The sequence below is a fragment of the Heloderma suspectum genome, chromosome 3, assembly GCF_057233095.1.
Source record: "Heloderma suspectum isolate Gila_16-S chromosome 3, 16-S_ref, whole genome shotgun sequence".
Lineage (NCBI taxonomy): Eukaryota > Metazoa > Chordata > Lepidosauria > Squamata > Helodermatidae > Heloderma > Heloderma suspectum.
Window position 1 is genome coordinate 249,520,242 of NC_139460.1, and position 26,240 is coordinate 249,546,481.

Consider the following 26,240-nt stretch of genomic DNA (forward strand, 5'->3'; position numbering starts at 1 on the left):
AAAATTTCCAAGACAGCGATTGGGTCCCATCCGCCAACCTGGAAGAAGAATTATCCCATGCTATGTCTGATCTTTTTGAGTCTTGAATGCAGAGTGAGTTTATGGCAGCACTTTGGGATAGAGGGTTCTTTGATCGTCTTAAGGCAGCCTTCCCCTACCTGGTACCTTCCTGATGTGTGAGATGACAATTCCCATCATTCTAAGCCAGCATGCCAATTCCCATTATTCTAAGCCAGCATAGTTGGGAATGGCAGGAGTTGCCATCCAACACATCTGGAGGGCATCAAATTGGGGAAAGCTGTCTTAGTGTCTTGATAAATGCCCAACCTTGTCACATGCTGGATCCAAGCATGTAGACAAGAGCAATAGAATGAACCTTCTGCAAGGGGAAAAAGGCTGCACATTTAACCAAAATAAAAGTCTAAATACGTCAATATACAGAGGTGCAATGGAAATCCCCTAGTATAGTATTTTCAATTGGAAGCTACAGGGCCAAGCTAAATTGTAGCTAAGTCTGACAACCTCACAGTTTATTAAAAATCTGTAATCATTTAGTCAATCTCATAGTTTGGAAGCATCTTGCTTTCATCATGGAACTCAAGGTGGCTACATGTGGTTCCCAGGTGGTTTGCCCTCCAAGCACTGACCAAACCTGCTTCACTTCAGCAGGGTGTCTTCCTCATGTTCCTTCAGACCATGCCCTGTATTTCTTGTGCTTAACACATTTATCTTGGTTTTAATGCTTCCTTGTGTAACCTTCTGGCAAGATCTTAGGGTAGCCGCCTGGCACAACACAGACAGCTGCTCCCTACTCCTGATCTTCACCAGCCACATATGGTTATCTTACAGAGAAGAAATAGCTTAATATTCAGGCGTTAGCTATTCACTTTCTCCTCATCTTTCTCCTAGTCCTTCTGTAACAGCAGCCACCAACTAGCAGACTTTCTCCCTGACTAAGAACCAACTCCCTGAATCCATCTATACTTCTTAACTGTCAACTGTCATTTTCCAACTGCTGTTTTCCACCTAGTTAGAACCCCCAGCCAATCAAAATGGAATTTACTTCTTCTAAATAAAATATTACAAGCAATCATCTCTTTCTCTCCCCCTTCAGAATGTCACTAAGCAGTTACTACTAAAACAAGCCTTCAACACAGTAACAACACTAGGCCTCAAGCTAGTCAGATATATTATAGCCACACAGAATATTCACAGAACAACAACAGTTATATACATGGCATTTCTTCACACAGCCAAATAGACCGTCCTTGACATTATTGTTACTACAACATCGAAGAAGTTGTAAAACATTGTGGGACTGAAAGCAATTTGAAATGGCAATCTAATACTAAATACACTTCCTTAAAAGTAATCCCTATTTGTTTTTGATGACCCTGTCTCCATCCAAACAGGACTACCACATTTTTTTTTCTTTTTACTGTTTCTGAGCATTCAGTTTTATTACTAGCCTGTTGCATAGAAATATAGCATGTGAAATTGGTCTTGGCAAGAAAACAGGACAAAGTTTTACCTGAATGATCTCTCTGGGTCAGGCTGCTGGCTAGGGCTGGTGAAAAAAAATGGCAACCATATATACAACTTTGCAACCAATGAAACAAAACTCACCAAAAACTGCAGAACTACAGTGAAACAAAATGGTCCATTGATGGACTCATTTTCCGTGACTGAGATAGCTTTGCAGAAATTTCCCCATGCCTAGAGTTGCTGGATTCAAAGCCTGAGAACATTCATATAGCTTTAAATCCCTCGCTGTGCAGGAGATAAGACCAGTGCGGCTTTTTCTTCCAGCTCTCCCCTTCATCCCTCCCCAACCTACTGTAATTGGATCATGGCCCCAGGTACATCACATAGCAAGTAGTGAACAACATGGTTGGGGAGGGAATGACCAGAAGAAGTTGTTACTGATTATCTCCTCCTGTATTAGGATTAGGACAAGTTCCAGCATCGCTTCAGCCAGCCATGCTGGCTGGGGCATGCTGGGAAGTGTAAGACTTTTTTCTGTCAAAACTTGCATAGGATTTCACCCTTAAAGTTATATGAATATTTTCTGGCATGAAAAAGGGCAGTCTAAACTAAGAAGGGAACTAAGAAGAGCCCAGCTAAATCAGAATAACATTTCTGCTCCAACCACTCCTGGTCCTGGTGATAAAAGAACAGGAAGAGAAGGAGTTCCCCCTAGTTCTACTTTGGCATCAGGGCAGGCCTTACCATTAGGCAGAGTGAAGCAATTGCTTCAGGTGGCAGATACTGGGGAGGACATAAGAACATAAGAAGAACCATGCTGGTTCCAACCAAGGTCTTTCTAGTTCAACATTCTGTCCACACACTAGCCAACCAGCTGCCTATAGGAAGCCCACAAGTAGGACATGAGCAGTGGCAGCCACCTGGCTGTTCCTCCTGAATGGCTGTTCCTTGCGTATGCTATATAACCTGTCCTGGGCCCCCTAAACTAGTGTGCTGCCTCAGGTGTGGTGGAGAACACTACCCAATTGGAAGTGCTGAAGTAAGTTTCAACTACCAGTCCAGCCAACATCTGTACATGCGAAAGGGAGGAGGCAGTATCATGCCCTTTGCCTCAGGCTGCAAAATCTCTTGGGCCAGCCCCGCTTAACACTGTAGAAGGCACAGCAAATAAAGATATAAACTAGAAATCAGTGGTGGTCCAAGATGTTTTGTTGCCTAAATGGATCCCAAAGAGTGCTGCCCCACCCATTTCCCACTAGGGCAGGAGTGGAAAACCTCTTTCCACCTGAGGGCTAAATTCAATGTAGATAAGCTCTCCAGGGCCACATTCCAGTTGGGCCCAAGGCCAAAATGCAAAAAAATGCCAGTATACTGTAAAGTTCTTACTAGCAGTAACTAAGACTTAGGAGAGGCATTTCAACCTTTTAGAAGGGGGGGTGGGGAAGGAAAACACCAAACAATCAGTAGTTGGGGGAAAGGGGCATGGCTGTCTGAGGAACCACAGAGGGGCAAACGGAGACCCCAGGAGGGCCAGATATGGCCCCCGGGCCTAAGGTTCCCCACCCCTGCTCTAGGGCCAACATTTTATACAGTTTTTGCTGCACCATTGTTGTTCAGTCATTCAGTCGTGTCCGACTCTTCGTGACCCCATGGACCATAGCACGCCAGGCCTTCCTGTCCTGCACTCTCTCCCGGAGTGTGCTCAAGTCCATATTCATTGCTTTCTGCACCATGCAGACACCTATTCTTCTGTTCCCACCTCCACCATGGTGCTAGATAAAAAGTCCTTGCTTTCAGTTTAGAAGAAAAGGATGCCAGGCAGGCAGCAGTGGATCCAACACTATTTTATTGAACGTTTTGCAAAACGGGTGCAGAGCAGTCTGGACCCCGAGACACGTGTGCAAAAGCCCTTTATATCATATCGCTTCTATTGTTCTTACCAGTAACCAATGAAACAGTTAGTACATCGGCTCACTAAGTCAATATCCAATAAACAGTCACTATCAGCTTACCAAGCTGTTAGTCATGAGCGCGTCAGTATGATTCCCTTTTTGCTCTGCCTATATTTTCCCAGCACTCGGGCTCTTACGTAACTTGAGACGCCAACGGTTATGGAGTCTCCTTTTTTTTCTAACAATGGTGCTGCCTGAAAGTCAGTTGCCTTACCCTGCTGTGTGGCAAGGCCAACCCTGGCAGAGTTGCCATATTGCTCCCTATTCACAGTTCTTATTGTTGAGCCACTCTGAGTGTGTCAACACTTCCTTTTTCTTGATTAGCAGTACCACTTTGAGGCTTAGTGACTCCCGCTCTCCGAAGAATCAGTTCTCTCTCTCTCTCTTTCCCTCTCTCGCAGTTAGAAATAAGGCAAAATGGGTTAAAAAAAATCCTATGAGTAGTAGTGCCACCGGCGCTGGGTCTGAGATTCTGTCCCTCTCACACCATCCGAAAGTTACACCATTTCATCTCATTTTACAGTGAGAATGAATGTACAACATTTACATTTTAGACTGCACCGTTTCGGCTGAGCTTGTGCACTTGGGCTCTTCTCCAGGACATATTTCATTCAGAGAAAGGGACATCAAAGCCTGCTCAGTCAGGGTGGTAAAGGCAGGTTCTCCAATGAGTCTGACACCAGATTTTTGCATCATCAAACATTTTGCTAGCTGTGCTGAGAATGCAGGTTATGCAGCTCGACTTAAAGCTTATGGAAACCCATTAAGACTCTTTAGCTGCAAAGGAACTCTCATGCTTCAGGGCATATGCTGATTGCCTTCAGGGGTCAGAAATAATTTTTCCCTCTATAAGAGATCAGTGCAACATTTGCTAATGCATCTAGCTAAGACATTTTGCAATCCTGTAGCTTCAGGCAGACCCAGGCCCATCCTGTAAAAACAGCATCTCGGGTTCCCTTGATCAATGAACTATGCTGAATTGGCAACTTGCTCTTCCTCTCTAGAGACTAATAGGTTACAATGCAACAGAAACGAAGGCATTTTCTTGCATGCACAAAACAGACGCTTGGTAGATCGTGCAAATCTTAAAGACACCAAACTCATTTCATAAATGTGTAAAGCCACTTCTTAACTGGATCTACTTGGAATCCTACTAAATATGGGCCAAACTAGATGTATGGGACAATTTTTTAGATGTTAAATATGTGTTTGACCCATTCACAGATAAAGTGCACAGTATGGACGAATCTCGCTGTTTCAGTTTCACACTTTTGCAAGCACAACTTCCTTGTCAGTTTGTGAATTTAACCACCGCCACCACACACATATGCTTCTCAGCCTTTTGGCTATGATCAAGTGTTGCAAAACCACCACACAACTCTGCACAGAAATTTGCACATATTTTCATGTGCATTTTCACATGCATGAAAATTCATATGCATTTCCCCTAATGCATACATTTTTGGCAAGCAATTTCCCCTAATATATTCCTTTTGTATAGCATTTTCCCTAATGGATACAATTTTTAAGAAACATTTCCTAATGTATACATTTGTGACATAATTTTTGACTGGACAACTGCATTGCAAAATTCAGAGAAGTGTGAAAACTGAAGACTAATTACAATCTGTTTTGCATATTAATTTGAAGTGTGCAAATTAGGTCAATTTGTATTAAAATGTGAACCTAATGAACTTCTTCCCCATCATTACTCTTTACATAAATAGGAGCATGCAGGAGAGGGGAGCAAAACTTATCCCTCCCCTGCCAAATGTTGCACTCTGTAGCTATTAGCATGTTTTTCCATGCCCAGCTCATCTCTATGATCAGAGCCAAGCTGGTGAAACCTCAGCTTGGCTCTGATCATGGAGGTGAAGCGTCATTATGAACCAGCTGAAGCTTTTGGACTGTCTTCAGCGGCAGCCCCATATAAAATACATTACAGTAATCTAATCTGACATTGATGAGAGCAGGAATGGGCAATGTCTTTTCTCTTGAGAGCTGCATGTGGCAATGGGTGGTGGATCAGGAACTGCGCATCTGTGTGCACATGAGTGCACTTTCACAGGCAAGTGAATGCGTGCAGATACAACCTTTACCCTGCCCCCTCTCAAATACACACTCCTCTGTGTACTCACACACAGAGTGGTCTTGGCTGCATATGCATAAGAAGGGGGAGTTAAAGTCTCCCCCCAGCAATCCTGATGAAGACTTGAGTTCCCACTGTTGCTATTAGTAGTGGAGAAAGAGCAATCTCAGCTGCACTGAGACCACTGAAGTGTGAGATTAAAGCCTCCCAATGTGTCAGGAGTCAGACTGTGCTGGACCCAGAAAATCCTCCGAAGAAGTGGTTTGGGACCCCACAAAAAGTCCCAGCATACTTGAGAAACCCATTAAGGAGACTGACCCATCTGGTTACTCAGACACCTTGCAGCGTTCTACATCTCAGGTTCTGCACCGCTACACCCTCATTTCGGTCTCAGTGTGCTGAGCCCCTAGAATGAGGAATTGACCTTGGACACCAAGCTATAAACTCACTGCTTCGGGGGGATGCAACCCTGTCCAGAGCATTATATGTTGTACACCTGCTCCTAGATGATGATTTCCCAACCAACAATACCTCCATCTTGTATAGATTAAACTTTAGTTTGCTTGTACTCATCTACTCCACATAGCCCATAATAGATGGACTTACTAGATGGACTATGCCTACAGTATTGTGTGCCTTCTCACTCTCATCAGCAGCTGGCAGGAATGAGTGTGGGGGTGAAGTTTCACAATATGATAGCCAATCTCCACATGAGCAAGTACTGCTGAGTCAAGTGAACATCAGAGATTCTCTCTGTCTCTGTCTCTCTCTCAATCTGCCATTTTCTGTAGCATCCCCATAGTGAGTAATTGTTACCATAATTCACTGAAGGTACAAAGGTTTTGTCTGTGGGCAACTCTACACCAGCCTAAAATCCTGCATTTAAAATGGGGCTTTCTGCTTCTGTTTTAAATGCAGGATCACAACGACTCCCTTTTTCACCCACTTCCTTTTCCCCCTCCCCTTCTCCCCAAATCTGAGTCTTCCATTATCTTTCATTGATCTCGTTCCTCTTCTTGCCACTTTTCCTCTCTTCACAGAGGAACTGAAGCGGAACACAACGGGGTAATTTGATAGATCATTATCTGCGATCTATTTAAAAACGGAACAAAGGGCATTTAGTGCAGGAGACACCCTGGAGGGTCATGGTGTCATGTAAAGAGCCCGCAAACGTCCGTGAAGGAGCAATCTCAACCGCAGGATAAAATCTCTGTGTGAAGAAAGCCTGTGTCTATACCTATAATAGAACACCCCATTTCCCTGTTCCCTCCCCCCCCCCCCCAGTTTCTGACATGGTAAATATACGTAACAAAAAAGTCATCCGAAGTTTCTCCATGTAGTATTATCTTCATTTAGCTCAATAAAAAACACAGGTCTAAAAATTTTAGTATTGTATTACACTGGCAATTTTCTTTGGATTGAATCATTGTGGCCAAAAATATAGTCAACTTCTAACATATTTGCCATGGAGTGATCACAACACTTCCCCCCCCTAGAATTTATTCCAAAAAATTCCTATTTACTATGGAAAAATATTTTATTAAAAACTATCCTGATGCACATTCTGTTGTATTCTTTCTCAGAATTGCTTTGCATTTTAGCAACATTAATGCCTTTTCAGTGAGAAAAATGTATATTCTATTTTATTTGACGGTATTCCTATGAACTTTGGATTCTAGCTAGTATTAAGTTACTTGATCAACATTTTGCTTGAAAAAATTGTAAGGTACACCCTTCCACAACTTGCTTACAGGAAGTGAATTAGATTAACATATGTGGCATTCATGGATAGAGGGGTTTTTTTTTCAGTCTGGGGAAGAAAAAATGGGAGTTATGGAAGGGACAGGAAGTAAAATGGCCAAAGCTGAAAATGTTTTTTGTTTTTTACTAATATTTCATTGTTAAAATGCTCAATCCCCTTTCAAATACGCTCTTCCTTTCCATGTTCTTGGCGGATTGGCTGAAACATGTATTTCCAATAATGTTCTGATTAAATTCATAAAATGCCAGGCTTAATACAAATTGCTGGTATAATGCTCAGCTTTGCCAGTAACAGGATTATGGCATGATTTCATCCACCTTTTTTAAATAAGTAATTTAAATAGCTATACTTACACAAACAGGAGTATTCCCAACAAAGACAATCAGAGGAAGAACTGGTAGGTAGACAAAACAATTAAGCATCTTATTTTAACAGAGCTTTCTTCCGTTTTGTGAATAAGCGTTTCCTTTATTATTTTTTTCCCTGTTAAGTCAACCTAAATAGTCAAAGAGCATGTTTGTGCCTTGCAAATTATTAACTATCCTTTCAGTTTTGATCATCCTGATCGAGCAAGAGAGTCTTCCCAATATGAGTCTTCCCTGAGGCATATGTTAAGGGAGAAAGGTACATTATTGTTGTTGTTGTTGTTATTGTTGTTATTTTCTTAGATGTATTTCTTAAAACTTAAAGAGTCAAGGCAATTTATGACAAAATTAAAACATATTCAAATTTGAAACAATTTAAACGTGGGAAAAACAATTATCAATAAAGTGCCACCACCTCATAAAACAATAAAGCATTAGTGAAAACCATAAACAATTCAGCTGATGCATTAATTTATCAACATTCATTTCATTTGGATGTATGACTGGTTTCAGTAGTCTGACTCCTAGAATCGGAGATATATCTGGACCAAGATGAGATTGGAGTTGTTTCAATATATCATATTTTATTGGCTAACTATTGTCCTTGCTCTTAGGGACAATCCCACCACAATTAAGCACTTGTAATTTTGTTTAGTTATTATTTTAAAGCATTTATATCCTACTTTTCTGATGAGGCTGAATGGTCAAGGTGGTTAAGGCTGCAATCCTATACCCACTTAATGGATACATAGTTGTACAGAAATGAATCAATTTCAAAGTTTGTATTGCAAGTATAAAGAATCATAAGCAACCTCTGCAGTGCATTTACAGAACCTCTGCACAATTGTTAAGGGATACTGGTTGTTTTCATTTTTCCTTAATACTGTTAACTTTTTCTTATAATGAAAAATGTATTTGTGGGCTTTTAGTATTTTGGAGTTTCTTTTCCCCACACTGTATAGAATCAGATATTTGTTTTTGGAATTTGAAGGTTTGTGGACTATTATAAGCTTGATGCTGATGCTGAGGTATGGATGTTTGCCTAGATCATGACCTAAATATTAACATTATTTTGTTGATTTTATCAGCACTTATCTTTCTCCAACTGATGGTGAATTCATGACAGCCTGTATAAAGCCTTTTCTTCCCTTTGGGGGAAAGCTCTAAAGGGACTTATGGTATCTTTCTTTATACAATATACTGACTGAACAAGTATGATAGAATACAGTAAGCAAAAGCAGTGCCTAGTCTACAGGCCATCCAAAGACAGATAAGGCTCATGCTAGGAACAACCTTCTGCACCTCCACAAGGAAATACCAAAGATCCCAGGCACGTTCAACTGGCTGTCCAGCAAATCAGGCTGAGATAACCCTGATGCAGCTGCTTTCCATTAATTAGATTTTATTAATAAGTCATGCCAAACCAAACTTATCTCCCTTTTTGATAGAGTTGGTAGATCATGGGAATGCCATGGGCACAGTATATCGTGATTTCTGAAAAGCATTTGACAAAGTCTCCCATGATATCCTTTATGACAAGCTGGTAAAATGTAAGCTAGATGATACTACTGTAAGGTGGATTTCCCAGTATTTGAACAACCATACTCAGCGTGTGCTCATTACTGGTGTCAGCCTGGAGAGAGGTTTCAAGTAGAGTGCCATAAGGCTCTGTCCTAGGACCTGCGTGGTTCAATTTTGTAAATAAATAATTTGGATTAGGGTACTTATCCTTGCATGAGATCTGAACTTGGGAGGCATGACTATCACCAAAAGGTTCAAAACAGTCTTGACAGGCTGGCATACTGGGTTGAAACCAGCTTGATGAAATTAACAGAGTTAAATGCAAAGTCCTGCATTTAGATACAGAAAACGAAAGGTACTATATATGATGGGGGAGAGCTGGCTTGGCAGCACTACATGTAAAAAGGATCAAGGTGTCGAGGGGTGCTATCCTATGCATGTTTAGACAGAGAAATGTCCTACAGCTCCCAGTATTCCACAGCCACTATGGCTGGCTGGGGAATGCTGGGAGTTGTAGGACCTCTTTCTATCTAACATGCATAGGATTGCAACCTAAAGCTGATAAAACTTTGAGTTTTTTGTGTTGAAAGACAGGACACTTCTGCTCATTCCTTGGCCACCTCCTAAATAAGTAAGCCCAAGAAACCCAAATCTAACCCTTGAGAATTTCTCTTAAATTTCTTCAGTATTGAATTTCTTTTCAGAATAAATTTTTAGTCTGTCAAATTGAATGAGAATAATTGAAAAAAATGTGGAGAAATTTTTGGCACAGCACTTAATGAAATATGTCTCTGTTTATGTTGCCGTCCATGCAGTTCATAACACCAGTGTGTTCATATGGAAGTACATCTATTTCCTCCTATATAGATTTCTCTGTCTTTTCAGTCTCATGAAAGTTTCCATAAATAAGGTAACTTTCTCCACTTAAAAAGACAGAAAGATGAAAAGTATGTAATAAAGCACAGCTTTATGTAATCTGTCCTTGACTAAAATGGGGTGCACTGAATTTTAATAGAGCCCTGATTCATCAGATCTCAAACAGAATTAAAGTATGGACTGGATCCTAATAACAACATGCTTTATATCGATGAAAGATAAATTAAAGGATGCAAAACTGCTATTGACAAGCATTGATTATATGTACTTTGAAGGACTTTGAAGTTGTGCCAGATGCATCTTGTCAGCCTCCAAAGTTTTCTTTTGAATCTCATTGCATAAGGCTTTTACTTTTTAATTATTATTTTTTTCACAAACTCTTTGATCAACTGAAATGTAGATCATATTTGGGTGATGCCACTTCCTATGCTTTTTATTCAGATATGCCCTTCTGCATCACTTCAGCTACATCTTTGCAAAAGTTATACAGTGTTTAATACATTTAATCTGTTCTGCTAAGACCTACTTTTAATCTAGTTTCTCAGATCTATGGGCCAAATTTATCACACTGCACAGGTTTTGCATCACTGAGGCAACCTTTGGACTATGCATGCCTGTCATGAATCAAACAAACTTCCCTCCTGGGTGGTTGATCAGCTAGAGTGAAATTCTAGAGTGAAATTTCTCTGAACCATGCATACCACATAGTTACCATCCTAGCATACATTTGGTGCATCTTTGTCAAATAGGTATGTTACATAGTGGTATGTAGCCAACTACTGTTGACTGGAAATTACAAGACAAGTTAGACAGATTGGTAGGTCCATGTTACCTTTTATGTGTCATATTTGAAAAACTGAAACTGAAAGAGAAACAAGAAAGTGACAATAACTACAAGACAGTGACAATAAGTACACTGAGATTTGTTCCCTTTCATATATGCTACTTAGTGGACTACAGCAGTTCCTACAGAAATGTGGTGAATGCCAATGTGATTTGGATGGCAAAACAATCAAGTTGCCTTTGGAAATATCTACTAATACATTGTGTAAAATCTGTGTGACATAGAATATCTTTGTGGTTATAGTTCTGTGCAATACCTTCAACATACTTTGGTGCAATTGCAATAACAACAACAACAACTCCAACAACAACAATGACATACAATTGGTCTTGAACTGCATAAAGAAATGGTAACAAGAAATGCCCCAAAGGTACTTTATGTAGTATATATATAAAGGCAGTTTATATAGGATGTATTATAAATTGATAGTGTGGCTAAATTTGCCCACCAGACTAATAGTAATGTTTAAACATCCTAAATGATTAAGAGTGTAATCCTATTGTATCTGAGAGAGGAGTGAGGGAGGTCTGCTGCAGAGGTCCTCTCTTGACCAGTGGCAGGAAGTCCTCTGCCATGACTGTCCCACCATTGCTCCTCCAGGGGTGGTAAGGACCCAAGGGGGGCATTCTGTGGTGTGTTGGGGTGGACCCAGGGGGGGATTTGGTTCCACTAGATCCAAAGCCCTCTCATTCCCTGGCCATTCCCCCAGACCGGGAAATTACATCAGTTCTGAAGCTGGTGTAGTTATTTTACCTCCCATTAGAACAAAGGAGAGGAATATTTATGTTTTTGTTTTTTAAAAAAGGCAAACCTGGGACAAATTAAATAAATATAAACATAAAGGAAAAAGGGAAAAAAGGGAAAAGGCCCCACTCACCTTCTGCTCTGGCCAGGCAGGACTGAGAAAGTGGTGGTTCCTCTGCCATGGACTCACCTACCTAGTTTATAGCATGGTGGGGAACAAGTTTAGGATACGGAGCGGATGACCCCTGCCCAGCCCTCCACAGACTGAATGAGATCAGGGCCCGGGGCATGCCCCTGATGTCATTTGGTCTCCTGCCAATGCACTAGATGGATCAAGGGGCAGGGCTTGGGCAGAGGAGGGGGTGGACCCATAAAGAGAGCCCAAGCATCGCAGGCCAGAAAGGGAGCTTCCATGGGGTAGATTAGGTCCACAGACTGGAAATTCCCCATCCCGGCTCTTTCGAATTGCTCTGCCCATCAAAAGTCTACAGGCATTCACCAAATAAAAATAGAAATCCAAGTAAAATGACTGGAAGGGTCAAATATTCAGATTCAAATTGGCCACATTATGCCATACTAGACTACTCTGGGAGAAGTGGGGTGGCAAACTGAAGGGATATTCCTAAAGGGGCAGCTGCTTGTCAAAGTGTTTGAAAATGTATTTTTTATACACTGGAAAATTCTTACTTGTGTGCACTTGGACCCAGTGCAGCCCGGACATGGGGCCTTATTGGGCCAATTGCATTTTGAACGTATGTGATAAATTGGCAGCATGCTGGCTCAGTAGTGAAGTCTGTTCAGCCAAAATTCTGTGGTCATTTCACGGCCTGCTCACTACTCAGTTTTGGCTCTGGGCAAGAGCAGCTGTTTAAACTCCTACGTCCTGAATGCTTAATCTGTGGTTCTCTTATATTAGCTCACTCACTTCTACATCATTGTGGAAATCAATATAACAGTGTGGATGAACCCAGTTAATTCTTTCAGAAAATGATGCACAGGATCACACCTCCATTTCATAACACTTACCCTCAAAGGATTGCTCAGTCCCATAGAATCAGATGCCAGAGAAGGAACTAAAAGAAACATCAATAAAAGAAGAAACTGTGAGGAAACCTAATATAGCGCAGACCACTATGAATTAAACAACATCCTAGAAATCTTCACACAATAATTGATTTGCTCATTTGTACTTCTTTCTATTCTTTAATCTTTCAGCAGGGCCTCTCTCTTCCCTCCTTGCTTTTTAAATATTCTGTGTTCATCTGCTGTCTATAATATTGTTTCTGATCTCTCCCCATTCCATCAGTCATTTGTACACAGAGACTAGTCCATGCGCTCTGGTCTCCTTTTCTAATGACTAAAAAGACATACAAAAAAACTAATCACCTAGACTGAGCAATTCACATTGTTGTAAGTGTCTCTTTGATTTATTAAATACCTCTGCATAAACCATTCCTTTCCAAATACCTGAATGAAAGGACTGTGAGAATGTGCCACAGTGTTTGCTTAAGATCTAGGGACTCAGCTAAAAAAAGAAAGGAGAATTGTATCACAGGAAATGACTCCTAAACTTACATTGTCAAAAGCCTGCCTTGAGCCAAGTGACTGCTGGGATTTAGGCACATTCCTTTTTATGGTCTGTTGGGTTAGAGCAGCTTCCCCAGCCTGGTGCCCGCCGGATGTTTCAGACTACAATATCCATTGCCTCTGCTGGCTGGAGCTGATGGAAGTTTAGTCCAAAACATCTGGAGGGCACTAGGTTGGGGAAGGCTAGTTTAGAGGCAATGCTGTCCAGCTCCACATCAAACTGACAGTAAACATACGGTCATACAGTACCCACTTAAAAATGTCCTCCTGTGTGATATCATTTGTATCTTCTACCAATGCAATTGAGCCTGGTATTACCATCCCTTTACTTTGCTGGTGTTTGAAGTTTGCCAGGCCTAAGCGTATGGTTCGATGCTATCACTTACAATCAGAAGTGCTACATGGTAAGCTTTTAAATGATTAGTTATCTGAAACAACCTAAACATTTACTTCTTTGGCCAGATGGTTAATTTGGTCAAATAGCAGTGATTTTCCTAGGGCAAACATAAGCTCAGTACTTCATTTTACCTTGTCACCATGTTTACTCATGTGAAACACTGCAAAACTTCCTCTTTCCAACATCCCTCCCCCCATGTGATCAGTTAATTGTGTGACAAGGAAAAGGACTCTTGCTACATGTAGAGCTGTAATATCTAGTACATTGATCAATTAGATTAACTGCTTAAAACAGTTTTGATCAATTAAAAAGGTGCACCTGATTATTTAGGCCAATGATGGGTTGAATCTAGACTTAGTCATGCGTACAGAATACCCACTGAAATCAAGGTAGTCATAACTAACTTAAGTCCCATTGATTCCAATGGGTCTGCTCTAAGTATGAGTAAGTAATATTTTTCATATACTTATTTTTAAAAACAAATATTATTTATTTATATTTACTATATCTACTAGATACCTTATAAACAATAAAATGAATACAAAATAGCAACACTATAATAAAAATCCAACAACAAATATAAAAAAGTCAAACCAGCATAAAACCCAAAGACACAAATCTAACAAGGTAAAATACAAGAAAAATTGCATTGGGTAACAGCCACAATCCTAAAAGAGGCCTTCCACTTTTTCTCTCACACAAGAAGGAATGTCAAGACAATGATTACTGTGAAACATAATTAAAAACTGCCCTTTTTCCCCCTTCAGAACTAGTTTCACTGCATTTGCAAATGTATGTAGATTTAAGTAATTAATTAATTAAGCAATTAATAGTGCAATCTTATACATGTCTATTCAGAAATAGGCCCCATTGAGTTTAATGGGGCTTACCCTCAGGAAGGTCTCCATAGATTTGCAATCTAAATTACTGAAACACATGGGGGCCTTGCCCTAGTCATGAAGGAGATTGTGATGTACCATGTGCCTAGGTATGAATGAGATTTCAATGTCAGAACCATGTGTGCAGAAATTGATTTGGTGCATCCTGGCAAAAGAATTGGCACCCTGCTAGGAGGAATGAGGGTGTTCCAGTTCTGTGGGAAAGACCTGCATAAGCATCTTCCACATGGCTTAGGGTAACATTTAAAGGGTCACTTAGATTTCTTTAATCAGAAATGTTCTGTAACTGACTGCATTTCAAAAGGTGACCCTCAAGCCCAAGTAGCATGGTGGCTTCCATTCTTGAGGTAGTTATTCCAGGAAGAGGTGCACTGGTGGCCAAAGAGGAGGTGTTATGGTTAAAAGGTGTGCAATATGTGCAAAGTGTCCTGTGGATCTCTCCGCCACACGCCCAGTTTTGTATGTGCAGCTGTAAATACACTTTGCTCTTACAAGGCCTTGGCTTAGCTACCAGAGGTGTTGCATGAAGATCGTCATCCCAGCAGTTGTAGTGAGATTACTCAGCTGTGAACAGATAACTCAGTACAAAGAAGAAGAAGCGGGGGGGGGGGGAGCCAGTGGGAGAAAAAGTAGAAGCCGACAATTTCATACCAGCCCAAACTAGACAAGCCTCTCTCTCTCTCTGATGACCAAGGGGAAAGCTTTGATAAACGGTAGGGCAGCTCCTCAAATCCACGTCTCTGTAAGTGGAGGTGGAACGCTGCGGGACATAATATGAGAGTCCCTGCTGTGGGAGTCAAGGGAGACAGGGGAAATAGTTCAGGTAATAAAAAAATGTTAATATTACAAGACAGAAATGCATCTGAGTATAATTCCAGACTTTTAAGTTCGGTTTTTCAAATCTTGGTGAAAGAAAGAGACAGCCCGCTGCCATCTCGGTGTTTTGTCACATTGGGTTTAAGGTATGGAATAAATCAAAACTTTTTTTTTACCTCCCTCTTTGGAACACCGTACAAAGAAATATATTAATAATACATGAAAAATGTTCATCACATTGCTGTGTATCATTGGGCACACCATTTTAAAGGAATTAGGAGGAACACTTCAAAAGAACAGACCTGGGATTTGCATCTTGTGAGCCATGTGGGGGTGGGAGGGAGATGGGGAGCACACCCTGATCCATGACTTTGCCTTGTTAACTGGGAAGAACTGACACCAAAAGCATAACATCTATTTCCAGAGGGAAGCAAAGTGTTATCAAAAGCTAGAGGCCTTCACTTGCAAGTGAAGAGCAGAAGGGAGAGAAAAGAAAAGATTTTCCAGTTAGCTGGAGATTCACTTGGACATATATTTCTGTGCTTTTTAATTAGGGCAGAGCCTTGTGTAGCCCAACCCAATGTATGTTTACTCAGAAGTATCCACTAAATTCAATGGGTACATGTGTCTAAGACTGCAGCTTCAGTTTGCTTCAGACTTTAGGAGGCCATTTTGCATTTCAATTTGTCTCAGATGCTACAAAGAAGAGGCACATCTGTATATACACCCACACACACCTCCCATGATGCTTCACTGAGACTGCAGTCCTATACACACTTATATAGGAGTAAACCTCATTGAACTCAGTGAGGCTTTCTTCTGAGTAGACATGCACAGGATGTGCTTCAAGACTTTTCTTTTTCTCAGTTTTTCAGTTTTAATCAAAAGAAATAATAATACTGACTAAAAACTTTGCATATATCACCAGAACATTCTAATGTGATGTCACCTGAATGTAATGGATCAGAAGTTGCTGTCCTCCAGAATCAAACCCAGAGAATGTGACACGTGGATGTTGAGCTACTCATTCCATTCCCCCTCCTATAGGAAGAGAGACAGTAATCATATTCTATTGGGTTTACAACAACTACAAGGGAGCACGCTGTTAAGAAATGGATTGCACATCGCTATGTATGATACATAATATTCATTGGGAAAGGCTGTGCATAATGCTTAACTATAGCTTATGGCTAGGATCAGGGCCAGCCTCAGCGGTGGGTGAGCTAGGTGGTTGCCCAGACACTGAGCTGAGGGGGTGCCCAGCTGAGTTCAGTGGCTGTGGATTGTTTAATGTACTGTCTGCAGTGAGCCCGGGTGGCAAAAAGCAAGTGTCTGTAACCTTCTTTCAAGGTTCTACAGTATGTCTGGGTACTAACGACAAACATGATCTTCCTTCAATTAGCTTTGACATATGTTTCTTTTTCATTTCCCACTTTGATGTCATTTGTGCTGGGTAAAAATCGGTGGAACACAGCTTTACTTGGAAGGAATCTTACCGAGCACTTAGCACTTCAGATACTGTAAACACTATAGGCACTATACATATAATAATAAAATAAAACTGTAAGAGGTCAGCTGGATACCGTTTTTATTTATAGCTTTTCTTTATTATTTTTAAAGATAAAAATAATGGATATTCTAAAACAAAGAGTGTTTATCAAAAGACAGAAACGGCTACAAAACAAAAAATATTATAAGTAAAACCTGTGACAGTTCTGCTGTGTTGCATAGTGCACTCCCACTGCGCAGAATGTGGTGTTTCGGACGTTGGCTCGTGAAAACTGTAGCACAGTGAGTGAGAGATCAAGGTTTGGGGAAATGTCATTCTCAATGGACATCACACCTGCACCAGCCCCCATAAATCTTCTGGGTGGCCCTGCAAAACTGACTGGGTGGCTAAAGGCACTCCTCACCCAGGACACTATTTAACATAGGCCTGGCCCTGGCTAGGATGCCAGATGGCTCTTACTTTATGGATGGTCCAGTATTGCCATAGTGTATTTGGATATGCTGTTTTTGTTGTTCTTAAACCCCAACCTGCTTACCTGCCCAAAGGCTTAGGGTTGCTATGGCTTTAAAGTTCAAATGTCTAGAAGGAACTCTATATAGAAGCTTGAATATATAGGGGGAAAGACTAAGGGAGCAATCCTATGCATGTTTAGACAGGAAGAAAGTCCTACAACTCCCAGCATCCTCCAGCCAGCCATGCTGGCTGGAGGATGTTGGGAGTTGCAGGACTTTCTTCCTTTCTAAACATGCATAGGATTGCTCCCTAAATGACTTTAAGTAGTCTGGGTATAAACTTCAGTGATCACAGTACTGGATTTCCACTCTAGTTTTCTTGGTTCCAGTTTATATTCCATAGTGTTTGTAATCCAACTGGTGCCTACTACACCCTTTTGGTGTTAGTGTAACAAAACAAAGTTCTACAAAAATTCTATATTTTATTTATTTCATTAATTTTTAAAATTTATTTTCAATGTTTATTTTTGTAATTAATTTTCCAGATACAAAAACAGACAGACAAGAAAATAAACAAAAATACATTTAACATTTTTTTTCTTTGTGGTTCTTCATAATAGCAAATAATATTTAGTCTCTTCTCCATAATCTGAGGAAAAGCTTTGACGTTGCTGCATATGTGTCTGATTTGTAGATGAAATATGGAGAAAAGTGCCATATTGTATCAAAATTGTGTTTTGCTAATTTAAGTTGATATTTCCATTTTTTTTGCCAAGGCTGTTTGCCACAGCACCAGGTACCTGGACTTCAGTGTTAAAAGTTCTGCAGTTCTCTGACTTTTAGCTATTATCCTGTGAGCTGCCATCAGCATTAAAATGATTAATTTCTTAGATGTCACTTTGGCATTTTGTTCTTCCATTATTGTTAACAGAGCCATTTGATCTCCATGTGGTCTCACCAGGGAGTTCACCAGATTATCAAACACTAACAATATTAAAATAAAATTACAGCATAAACAAAGTGTCCGTAAAATGTTTGATGCAGAGTGCCAGTATAGGCATTTTTATGCATCGCTAGTGTGGCTTTCGATTTCTCAGTTTGGGTCAAGGAAGGTTTAGGTTTACCATACAATTCTCAGCCCTTCCAAATATGTAACTGGCCAGAAAGGAGTGGTTGGAGTACTAGTTTCCCCAAGCATTTAGATGGCAGGATTTCAGTGAGTGTCAAAGCTATTGGTGAAAATGCTGAGAGAGCCATCATAGAAATTCATACTTGAAATGCCAATGCCAGTGGGCTCATTAGGACTTGTCATTTGATCGCATAACCCCTTTTTATGCTGTGACAGTGGCATTGCTTGAAATATTTATATGGTGCTAAAAAATATTCTGAGGTGACAGGATCCGAAAGAGTGGATGCTTCTAAAATGTAAAAAAACAGATAATTGCACATAAATTACTCCTGCGGTCTTCTAAGAACTTTCAGCTTTACTGACTACAATCCAAGCCTCTTGAAATGTCATAAAAGATATCAAAGCTCTAACATACAAGGAAAGTAATGGTTGTACTCCTTGGAACGGACAGGGTGGAGGGCATATATATAATCCCATACATACTACTCCCAACTTTACATGCTTTGAGATTTGCTAGGGAAGCTCTGCTTGGAGTTTTTTCTTGGGGGGTATATACTTGAGGCTTTTACTCCGGTTCTGCTCCACCCTCAAGTCAATTGTGTGAGATGACACACGTAGCTAGTATGGTGTTTTTTGCCCTAAATCTGGGGGCGGGGGAGTTCATACTCATTTTGTGATCCCCCCCCCCATCACAGTGGCTTCAGTGCAATTTGGCAGTCTGTGTGACCTCAGCTGGCTTCACTGTGGGCTGGTGGAAGTGGTGCTGATTGGTGGAAGGGAAAGTTTCATGGGGTGAGGACGTGGGGAGAGCAGAGGGCTAAATCTCTACCCAGAAGTAGGGATGTACGAAAGTCACTTACCTTTTTGAAGGGTGACATTCGTGATGGGGGGGAGGTGCTCCATCCCTCCCCCCAAAATTCTGGCTGGGTGGGGAGGCACTCCGTCCCTCCCCCCCGAAATTCTGGCTGGCCGGCTCCGCTCCGCAGGGATTCTGCGGAGCCGCCGGCCAGCTCCGCCAGCAGCTGGACATCCGGCCACTGGCTAGCAGGGACGGAAATGGTGGCGGCCGTAGCTACCGCCGTTTGCATCCCTGCAGTCAGCCGTGATAGGCTACGTAAATGTTTACGTATCCTATCACGGCTGATTTAAAAGGGAAAAAAAAGCGCATATGCAAATGGCGGCACCCATGGGTGCTGCCATTTGCGTTCCTTATTTTGGCACGTCTTAGTCTACGTAAATATTTACGTAGACTAAGACGGCGAAAATAAGGGGAACGCAAATAGTGTAGCGTATACGCTATTTGCGTTCCCCTTATTTTCGCCGTCTTAGTCTACGTAAACATTTAAGGAACGCGTATGGTGGCGCCCATGGGTGCCGCCATTTGCATACGCGCGTTTTTTTCCTTTTAAATCAGCCGTGATAGGGCATAGGCTACATAAAGATTTACGTAGCCTATCACGGTGTTTTTAAAAAATCTAGCCGTGATAGGTTACATAAATTTTTACGTAGCCTATCATGTTTTTTTTTTTTAAACTGGAAATGGCGGCGGCAGCCGGTTGGAAGACCGGCCACCGCAGCTGCCGCCACCGAACCATCGCTGGAGCTGCCGCCACCAGGAATATCCGCCCAAGGTAAGTCTCGTCCTGGGGGGGGTGGGGGGGCAGACCGTTCCGCCACCGATTTCGGGGGCCCGAATGCGCTAGCATTCGGCCTCCCCGAGATTCGTGGTGAAATTCTCTGACATCCCTACCCAGAAGTAACACATTGCCCTCAGTTGCACTTGCCTACAAGAGCAGAGAGACTGAGAAAGTTCCTTTGCCAGCCCTTTTTCTTAAAACTGTTCAATATCTGTCTCTTCCTTTAAATAGTCATTCATTGAATGCTGAGTAATCATGCTTACTCGGAAGTAGGGATGGGTGAACCTAGGGCCGATCTACATTGTGCCCACCATCACAATGAATTCGGTGTCCCGTCGGGTTAAACGCTCTCGCATTAAAATGTGATTATTCACACTCACCCATTTTCCCTGTTGCAGTGCTTCATTGAATGCGTGAGCTCGGTTCACACTCAAGCGCTGTCTGTGCTGTTTTCCTGCGTGCACTTTTCTGATCTCGGATGCTAAGCTGGGTCAGCCCCGGTCAGTAGTTGGATGGGTGACCATCTGGGAATCAGTCTTCCTGCACTGAGCAGGGGGTTGTTCTATCCCTTCAAAGGAGACTAAGTTTTACCCCCTCCTATCCCCCACTGCGGTTTTTTTTTTAAATTAAGGCGTTATCCTCGCAGAATTGGGGCTTCTCAGCAATGTTTTTTTTTCTAATTCAGGCATGAACTTCGAAGATTGGAAGTTGCAAAACTTCACAACTTCAAATCTTCGCCCATCCAACTACGGACCGGGGCCAACCCCACTTAGCTTCCGAGATCAGACAAGCGCATGCACATCCAGCCCTTTGCTTGTTCCTGAGGAAACGGGGGCTGCTGAGGAAGCTATGAGATCAGTAGCCAGAAGAAGACATGGGGCTGTCGAGAGCTGTGACTGGACAGGAGGGAAATACAAACATCCGTATATGGACAGGCGGGGGAGGGGACTACGACCGGATATGGTAGCGAAGGCGGAAAATCAGAGCACATTAAGGGAAAATACCGCGATATTAGGGTATTGAAAGCAGGAGCACGGAAGTGGGAAATTCCGGTTCCAATTCGAGGCGGGTACTGCATAGTGTGAAAGGCGGGCGGTGAAACCTCATTGGAAGTGAAAAAAGGCGGTAAGTGTAGATCCAGCCCTAGTCTTGCTTCACCCGGGCTTAGGGGCGGTGCCACAGCAGTGTCTGTTATCATTATTAGTACCGCTGCAGCCTCCTGCTTCCCCTGCCCCAAACACTTGTTTTCTCCTCCTTTCCACACACACAAGCAGGAAAATCGTGCACATGACAGGGGAAATGGGCTAGTGTTTCTGGATGAAGAAGGTTAATGTGCTCTGTCGAAGGGGTGAAACACCACAGTTGTGAATGAAGGAACCGGGGACGCTAGTATTTCTGAATAAAGAAGGTTAATGCGATCTGTTAAAGGGGCGAAACACCGCCATTGCAGGGTTGTGTATGAAGGACCTGGGGATGTGATTGTGAATGACTTGATCAAAGGCTAGTATTTATGAATGAAAATGGCTAACTAATGTGGTCTGGGAAGGGTAGAAAAAAGTGGGAAAGGAAGCCTGTGTCCAAAGGTGCCCTGGACATGTTTACTCAGAAGTAAACTCCCCCCAGTAAGAAGTAAGTCTCCATGAGTCTCTGTGAAGCTGCCCCCATTTCTATGCATGTTTACTTGGAAATAAGTTTCGCTCCCCAGTAAGAAGTAAATCTAGCTCCTGTACATTCTCAAGCAGGGGATTTATAAAGTTCAGGTGGATCACATCTTTCCCAATGGATGTTTACTTGGAAGGAAATGTCACAGGAGGCAGTGGGACTTACTCCTGGGTAACTATTATATTTAGGATTGGGACTGGGAAGGATGAACCCAAGTTTGCTTTTTTCAAGGATACAGGATGGGGAGTCACCCCAATGCTGGATGACAGCAGGGCAGGGGGCAGGGGAGGCTACAGAGACTTAATTCAGCCTTTCCAGTAAATGTCCCTGAGAAGTGGAGCAGGTGGGGAACAACTCTCATTTGCTGAGCAGCACCCATGGGATTGATAAGGTTTTTCATGAAGTAATCGGCTTTGGCCTGTGAGCAGCACATGAAGCAAGAAAGGCTGAGTTTTAGATAGTGCATACTTGATTTTTCTTGCTTCATGTACTGCTGATGGACCAAAGCTGATTTCGGGAAAAAGTGGAGAAAAGCTGAAAATGCTTCTCTATGCATTTCTGTGAAGAATGGCTCTTGGTAAAAGAGAACTGTTCACTCAACCCAACAGGGAATAATGAATGTGTAGAGAAGGGGGAGAGAAAAACGAAGGTTCTTTCCCAACTTCCACATCCTCACTGGCTCTTCCACAGAGAACCTACCAATGCCTTGTATGTGCAGAGGCTCTGTGCAGATGAGCCAATGAACAAATCAAGGTTGGGTGGGCAGGGCCTGCTGCTTGACATGATACCTCCTGCTCCTTCACAATTTCAGTATCCCCTGTTTGGGCAGGTGAACAGGGCTGATGTAAGATGTGTTACATAAGGCCTTTTTGCTTGTGGCCCTGACACTGTTGTGGAATATCCAGTCCAGCACAAAGTGCTACCTGAGCTCAGATTTGATGCTTTTAATAGAAATCAATCAAAACATTTGTGTGTTTTTATTGAAGATTTCAACAAGATGTTTAGGTTTTACTTGCTGCAGGTAGCAATCTTAGAAACTCATCTTTGGATTTCTGTTGTTTAGTTTTGAGTATGTGGTTTTATTCTTATTAGTTGCTAGCATACCACATGCATGGTATGGTGTGATGGCTCATCCCCAGCAGTGGACCAAAGGGCTGCAATCCTATAGGCACTTACCTGGGAGTAAGTCCCACTGAACCCAATGGAACTTACTTCTGCATAGACATCCACTGGGTAGCGCTGTAAGTGTATTAGTGCTGAACTGATAGCATGAAAAAGGTTGGGCAAACAAAGTAAGAACACAACATCATTTCTGAGAGGGCAAGCTCTGTCTAGCCCTCTGCTTGAATGGTTAGATAAGTGCAGCAAAAGGCAAAGGGGAGGCAAGCCATTTTTCAGAGAGAGGTATTTCCCTATTCTCTCTAGGGATGTCAGAGAATTCCGCCACGGATCTTGGTGAGGCCGAATGCCAGTGCATTCGGCCCCCCCAAATCCATGGCAGAACGAAGCCCCCTGCCCCCCCCGCCCCGCGAAAGGCGCACGAAACAGAGCACTTACCTGCTGCCGTTCGCGCTGCTTTGCGAATGGCGGCTGTGTCTGCGGCCACCATTCGCTTCTTCATTATAGCCATGATAGGCTACATGAATACTTACGTCGCCTGTCATGGCTAATGCAGGGATGCCATTTGCATCCCTGCAGAGGCCGTGATAGGCTACGTAAATATTTACGTAGCCTATTACGACAAAAGACAGGGGCGCAAATGGCGTAGTGGCCACCATTTGCGCCCCTGTCTTTTTCCGTAATAGGCTACATAAATATTTACGTAGCCTATCACAGCAAAAAAAAAAAAAAAGGGAACGCAAATGGCGGCGGCTACAGCGGCCGCCATTTGCGTTCCCTTTTTTTTTTGGCCATGATTACGGCAAAAGACAGGGGCGCAAATGGCGTAGTGGCCGCCATTTGCACCCCGTCTTTTGCCGTGATAGGCTACATAAATATTTACGTAGCCTATCACGGCAAAAAAAAAGGGAACGCAAATGGCGGCCGCTGTAGCTGCCACCATTTGCATTCCTTTTTTTTTTGGCCCTGATAGGCTTCGTAAATATCTACGTAGCCTATCATGGCAAAAAAAAAAGGGAACGCAAATGGCGGCGGCTACGGCGGCCACCATTTGCGTCCCTGTGCAGGCTGCCCAACGGCCGGATGTCCGGCTGTGGGTGGCCCCAGCAGGCGGCTCTGTGGAGTCGCTGCAGAGTGGAGGCAGCTGGGGAGAATTTCGGGGAGAGGGACGGAGCGCCTCCCCCCCACCGCGAATGTCACCCTTCGAAAAGGTAAGTGACTTTCGTACATCCCTAATTCTCTCCCAGAACTCTGCATTGGTCCTCTTAACACAGACTCTGGGACCTGACTGCTCAGTCAAAGGAGTACTTTATTATGCACTGTGATGGTTCTATGAAGCTAATTTGGTGGATTTAAAAAATAACCTAAATAACTGTATCACGGCCTTGTGATGCAAAGAATGGCAGTGCCTGCACAGGGTGATCTTAAATCTTCCCATGAAGTGAACCATACTAGTTATGAAATCTACAATTACTTTTTTATTTCTGAGTTTTCCGGTCATACCAGACAGTCTTAGATAGTTTCCACTATGGAATTCAGTTTTCATGTCATTTTCTTCATTCCAGTGCTTCAGAATGTTCCTCTAGTTTAGTGACTTCAGCTATCAGAGAGGATTTTTGGTTCATGAGTTGATAATCAGGATAATTGATCTGATGCCTTCAAGATGGAAGATATGAAAGAAACCACTACTAGGATCACTTTCTTCCTCTTTTCATAATTGAAGCATAATAGAGATTATATTTAGGGATGGCGGAGAAATCTGCCACGGACTCCAATGAGGCTGGATTCTTTCAAATCTGGCCCTTTGGAGTCTGCGGCAGAATGGACGGCTTCCCCCCCCCGCCACCCCGCAAAGGCTGGTTGGGATGGATCCTACTTGGCAGCGGCCGGTCTGAGTCTGTCGTCTTCATTCCGCAGCTGGGCTGCGGACGCAAATGACATCCGGCGTAGCAGACACCATTTGTGTCCCTGCTCTTTGCTGTGATAGGCTACGTAAATATTTACGTAGCCTATCACGGCCAAGGGCAGGGACGCAAATGGCATCTGCTATGCCAGACGCCATTTGCATGACAGCGGCCAGAAGTCCAGCTGCGGATTGGCCTGGCCGGTGGCTCAGCAGACTCACCACAGAGCAGAGCAGGCCGGGGAGGATTCCTGGGGGAGGGACAGATCACCTCCCCGCCCCCCGCAAACCCCTTCAGCGGACGAGTAAGTAGGTTTCATACACCCCTAATTATATCAGACCTGTACAATTACGACTCACTATGTGAAAGCTGAATTTACCCCACCAGCTATGTCTTGTGTACTGCTAGTTGCTTGAAAGGGTAGACAACAAGAATGGGTTTTTCAAGCCCCCAGTAGACCTCCATAAATAGTTGATTAGCTGTGTTGTTTGGTAGATCACAAGCTGTGTAGAATTCAGGGTGTTATTGATATAGATAATCCTGATCATGAAGTTTCATACATGCTACTTTATATATTGACTAATGGCCAATTATTAATTAACTGAGTTGACCATTCAGCACTATAGATGACGGATCCCAATGTTATCTGTAATATTGACTGCTTCTATAATTTAATGACCTAATGTAACTAAGATTATTATTACTATGACCCCACTAAAATATTAAGATGTTTTCAGATATTTTAAAGTATTAAGATGTTTTAGGGTGCAATCCTATGGCCGCTAGTCAGTGGCTAGATGGCCATAGGATAGTCAGTTCCTTGGAACTGACCTTGGAGCCTGTGCTCCAAGGTCAGTTCCCTGAGAACTGCCTCCACCCCCTCCCGTGCTGTCTTGTAGGCAGCACAGATCAGCTGCATGCTCCGCGCTCATAAGAGGAGCATGGAGCAGTGAAAATGGGGTGTTCCTGGGGGCAGGCCAGGGCGGGGAGGGCGGACATGCCTTTCTGACACTTCCTATGCGTCGTCCGGTGTCTCGCCCCCCACTCCAACTTCCCACAGCTAGACATCTGAAATCAGCTGTCTAGCCACAAATGCAGGGCAGCTGAAGTGTGGAGGGGAAAATGCCCTCTGTGCTGCTCCTGCCCTGCATTGGATAGGAGGTTGCCTCCGAGTTCAGAGGCAGCCGCCTATCCTGATAAGATTGCGTCCTCCAACTATTAAGGTTTCTGTAGACATGACTAAAAGCAGAGTGTTAGCTTAATGTGATTTAGTGCTAAGGAAATTTAAAAAGTTATTATTTAGATGGTTTTCCTGGTATATCTTGCCCACACATGTAATAGCTGACTCACAGCTGTATTAGTAGTCAAAAGAAATCTAAGCCCAAATCATATATTTGAATAGAACATAAAAGGCTATGTTGAATAGAACACAAAACAAGTTTCTAATATATAACCATTATATTATATCTCCTATTTTTTGCTATGAACAT

General features: G+C 42.6%; 1 protein-coding gene and 1 long non-coding RNA gene across 4 annotated transcripts in view; one reads left to right on the forward strand and one right to left on the reverse strand.

Moving 5' to 3' along the window:
- HABP2 (hyaluronan binding protein 2) overlaps positions 1–7,781 on the reverse strand; it is a 44,470-nt gene extending 36,689 nt beyond the window's left edge. Inside the window, exon 1 of one of the 3 annotated variants that reach the window (XM_084846182.1) lies at positions 7,642–7,773. In XM_084846182.1, the coding sequence (XP_084702308.1) occupies positions 7,642–7,710 (69 nt within the window). In that variant the 5' untranslated portion in view covers positions 7,711–7,773. Of the gene's footprint in view, positions 1–7,641 lie in introns of all 3 variants that reach the window. The other 2 variants (XM_084846183.1, XM_084846181.1) reach the window with 2 other exon arrangements.
- Positions 7,782–7,836: 55 nt separating this feature from the next.
- LOC146351017 (uncharacterized) overlaps positions 7,837–26,240 on the forward strand; it is a 37,954-nt gene continuing 19,550 nt past the window's right edge. The window contains exon 1 of the long non-coding RNA XR_014789490.1: positions 7,837–7,912. This is a non-coding gene — a long non-coding RNA (uncharacterized LOC146351017). The remainder of the gene's footprint in view (positions 7,913–26,240) is intronic.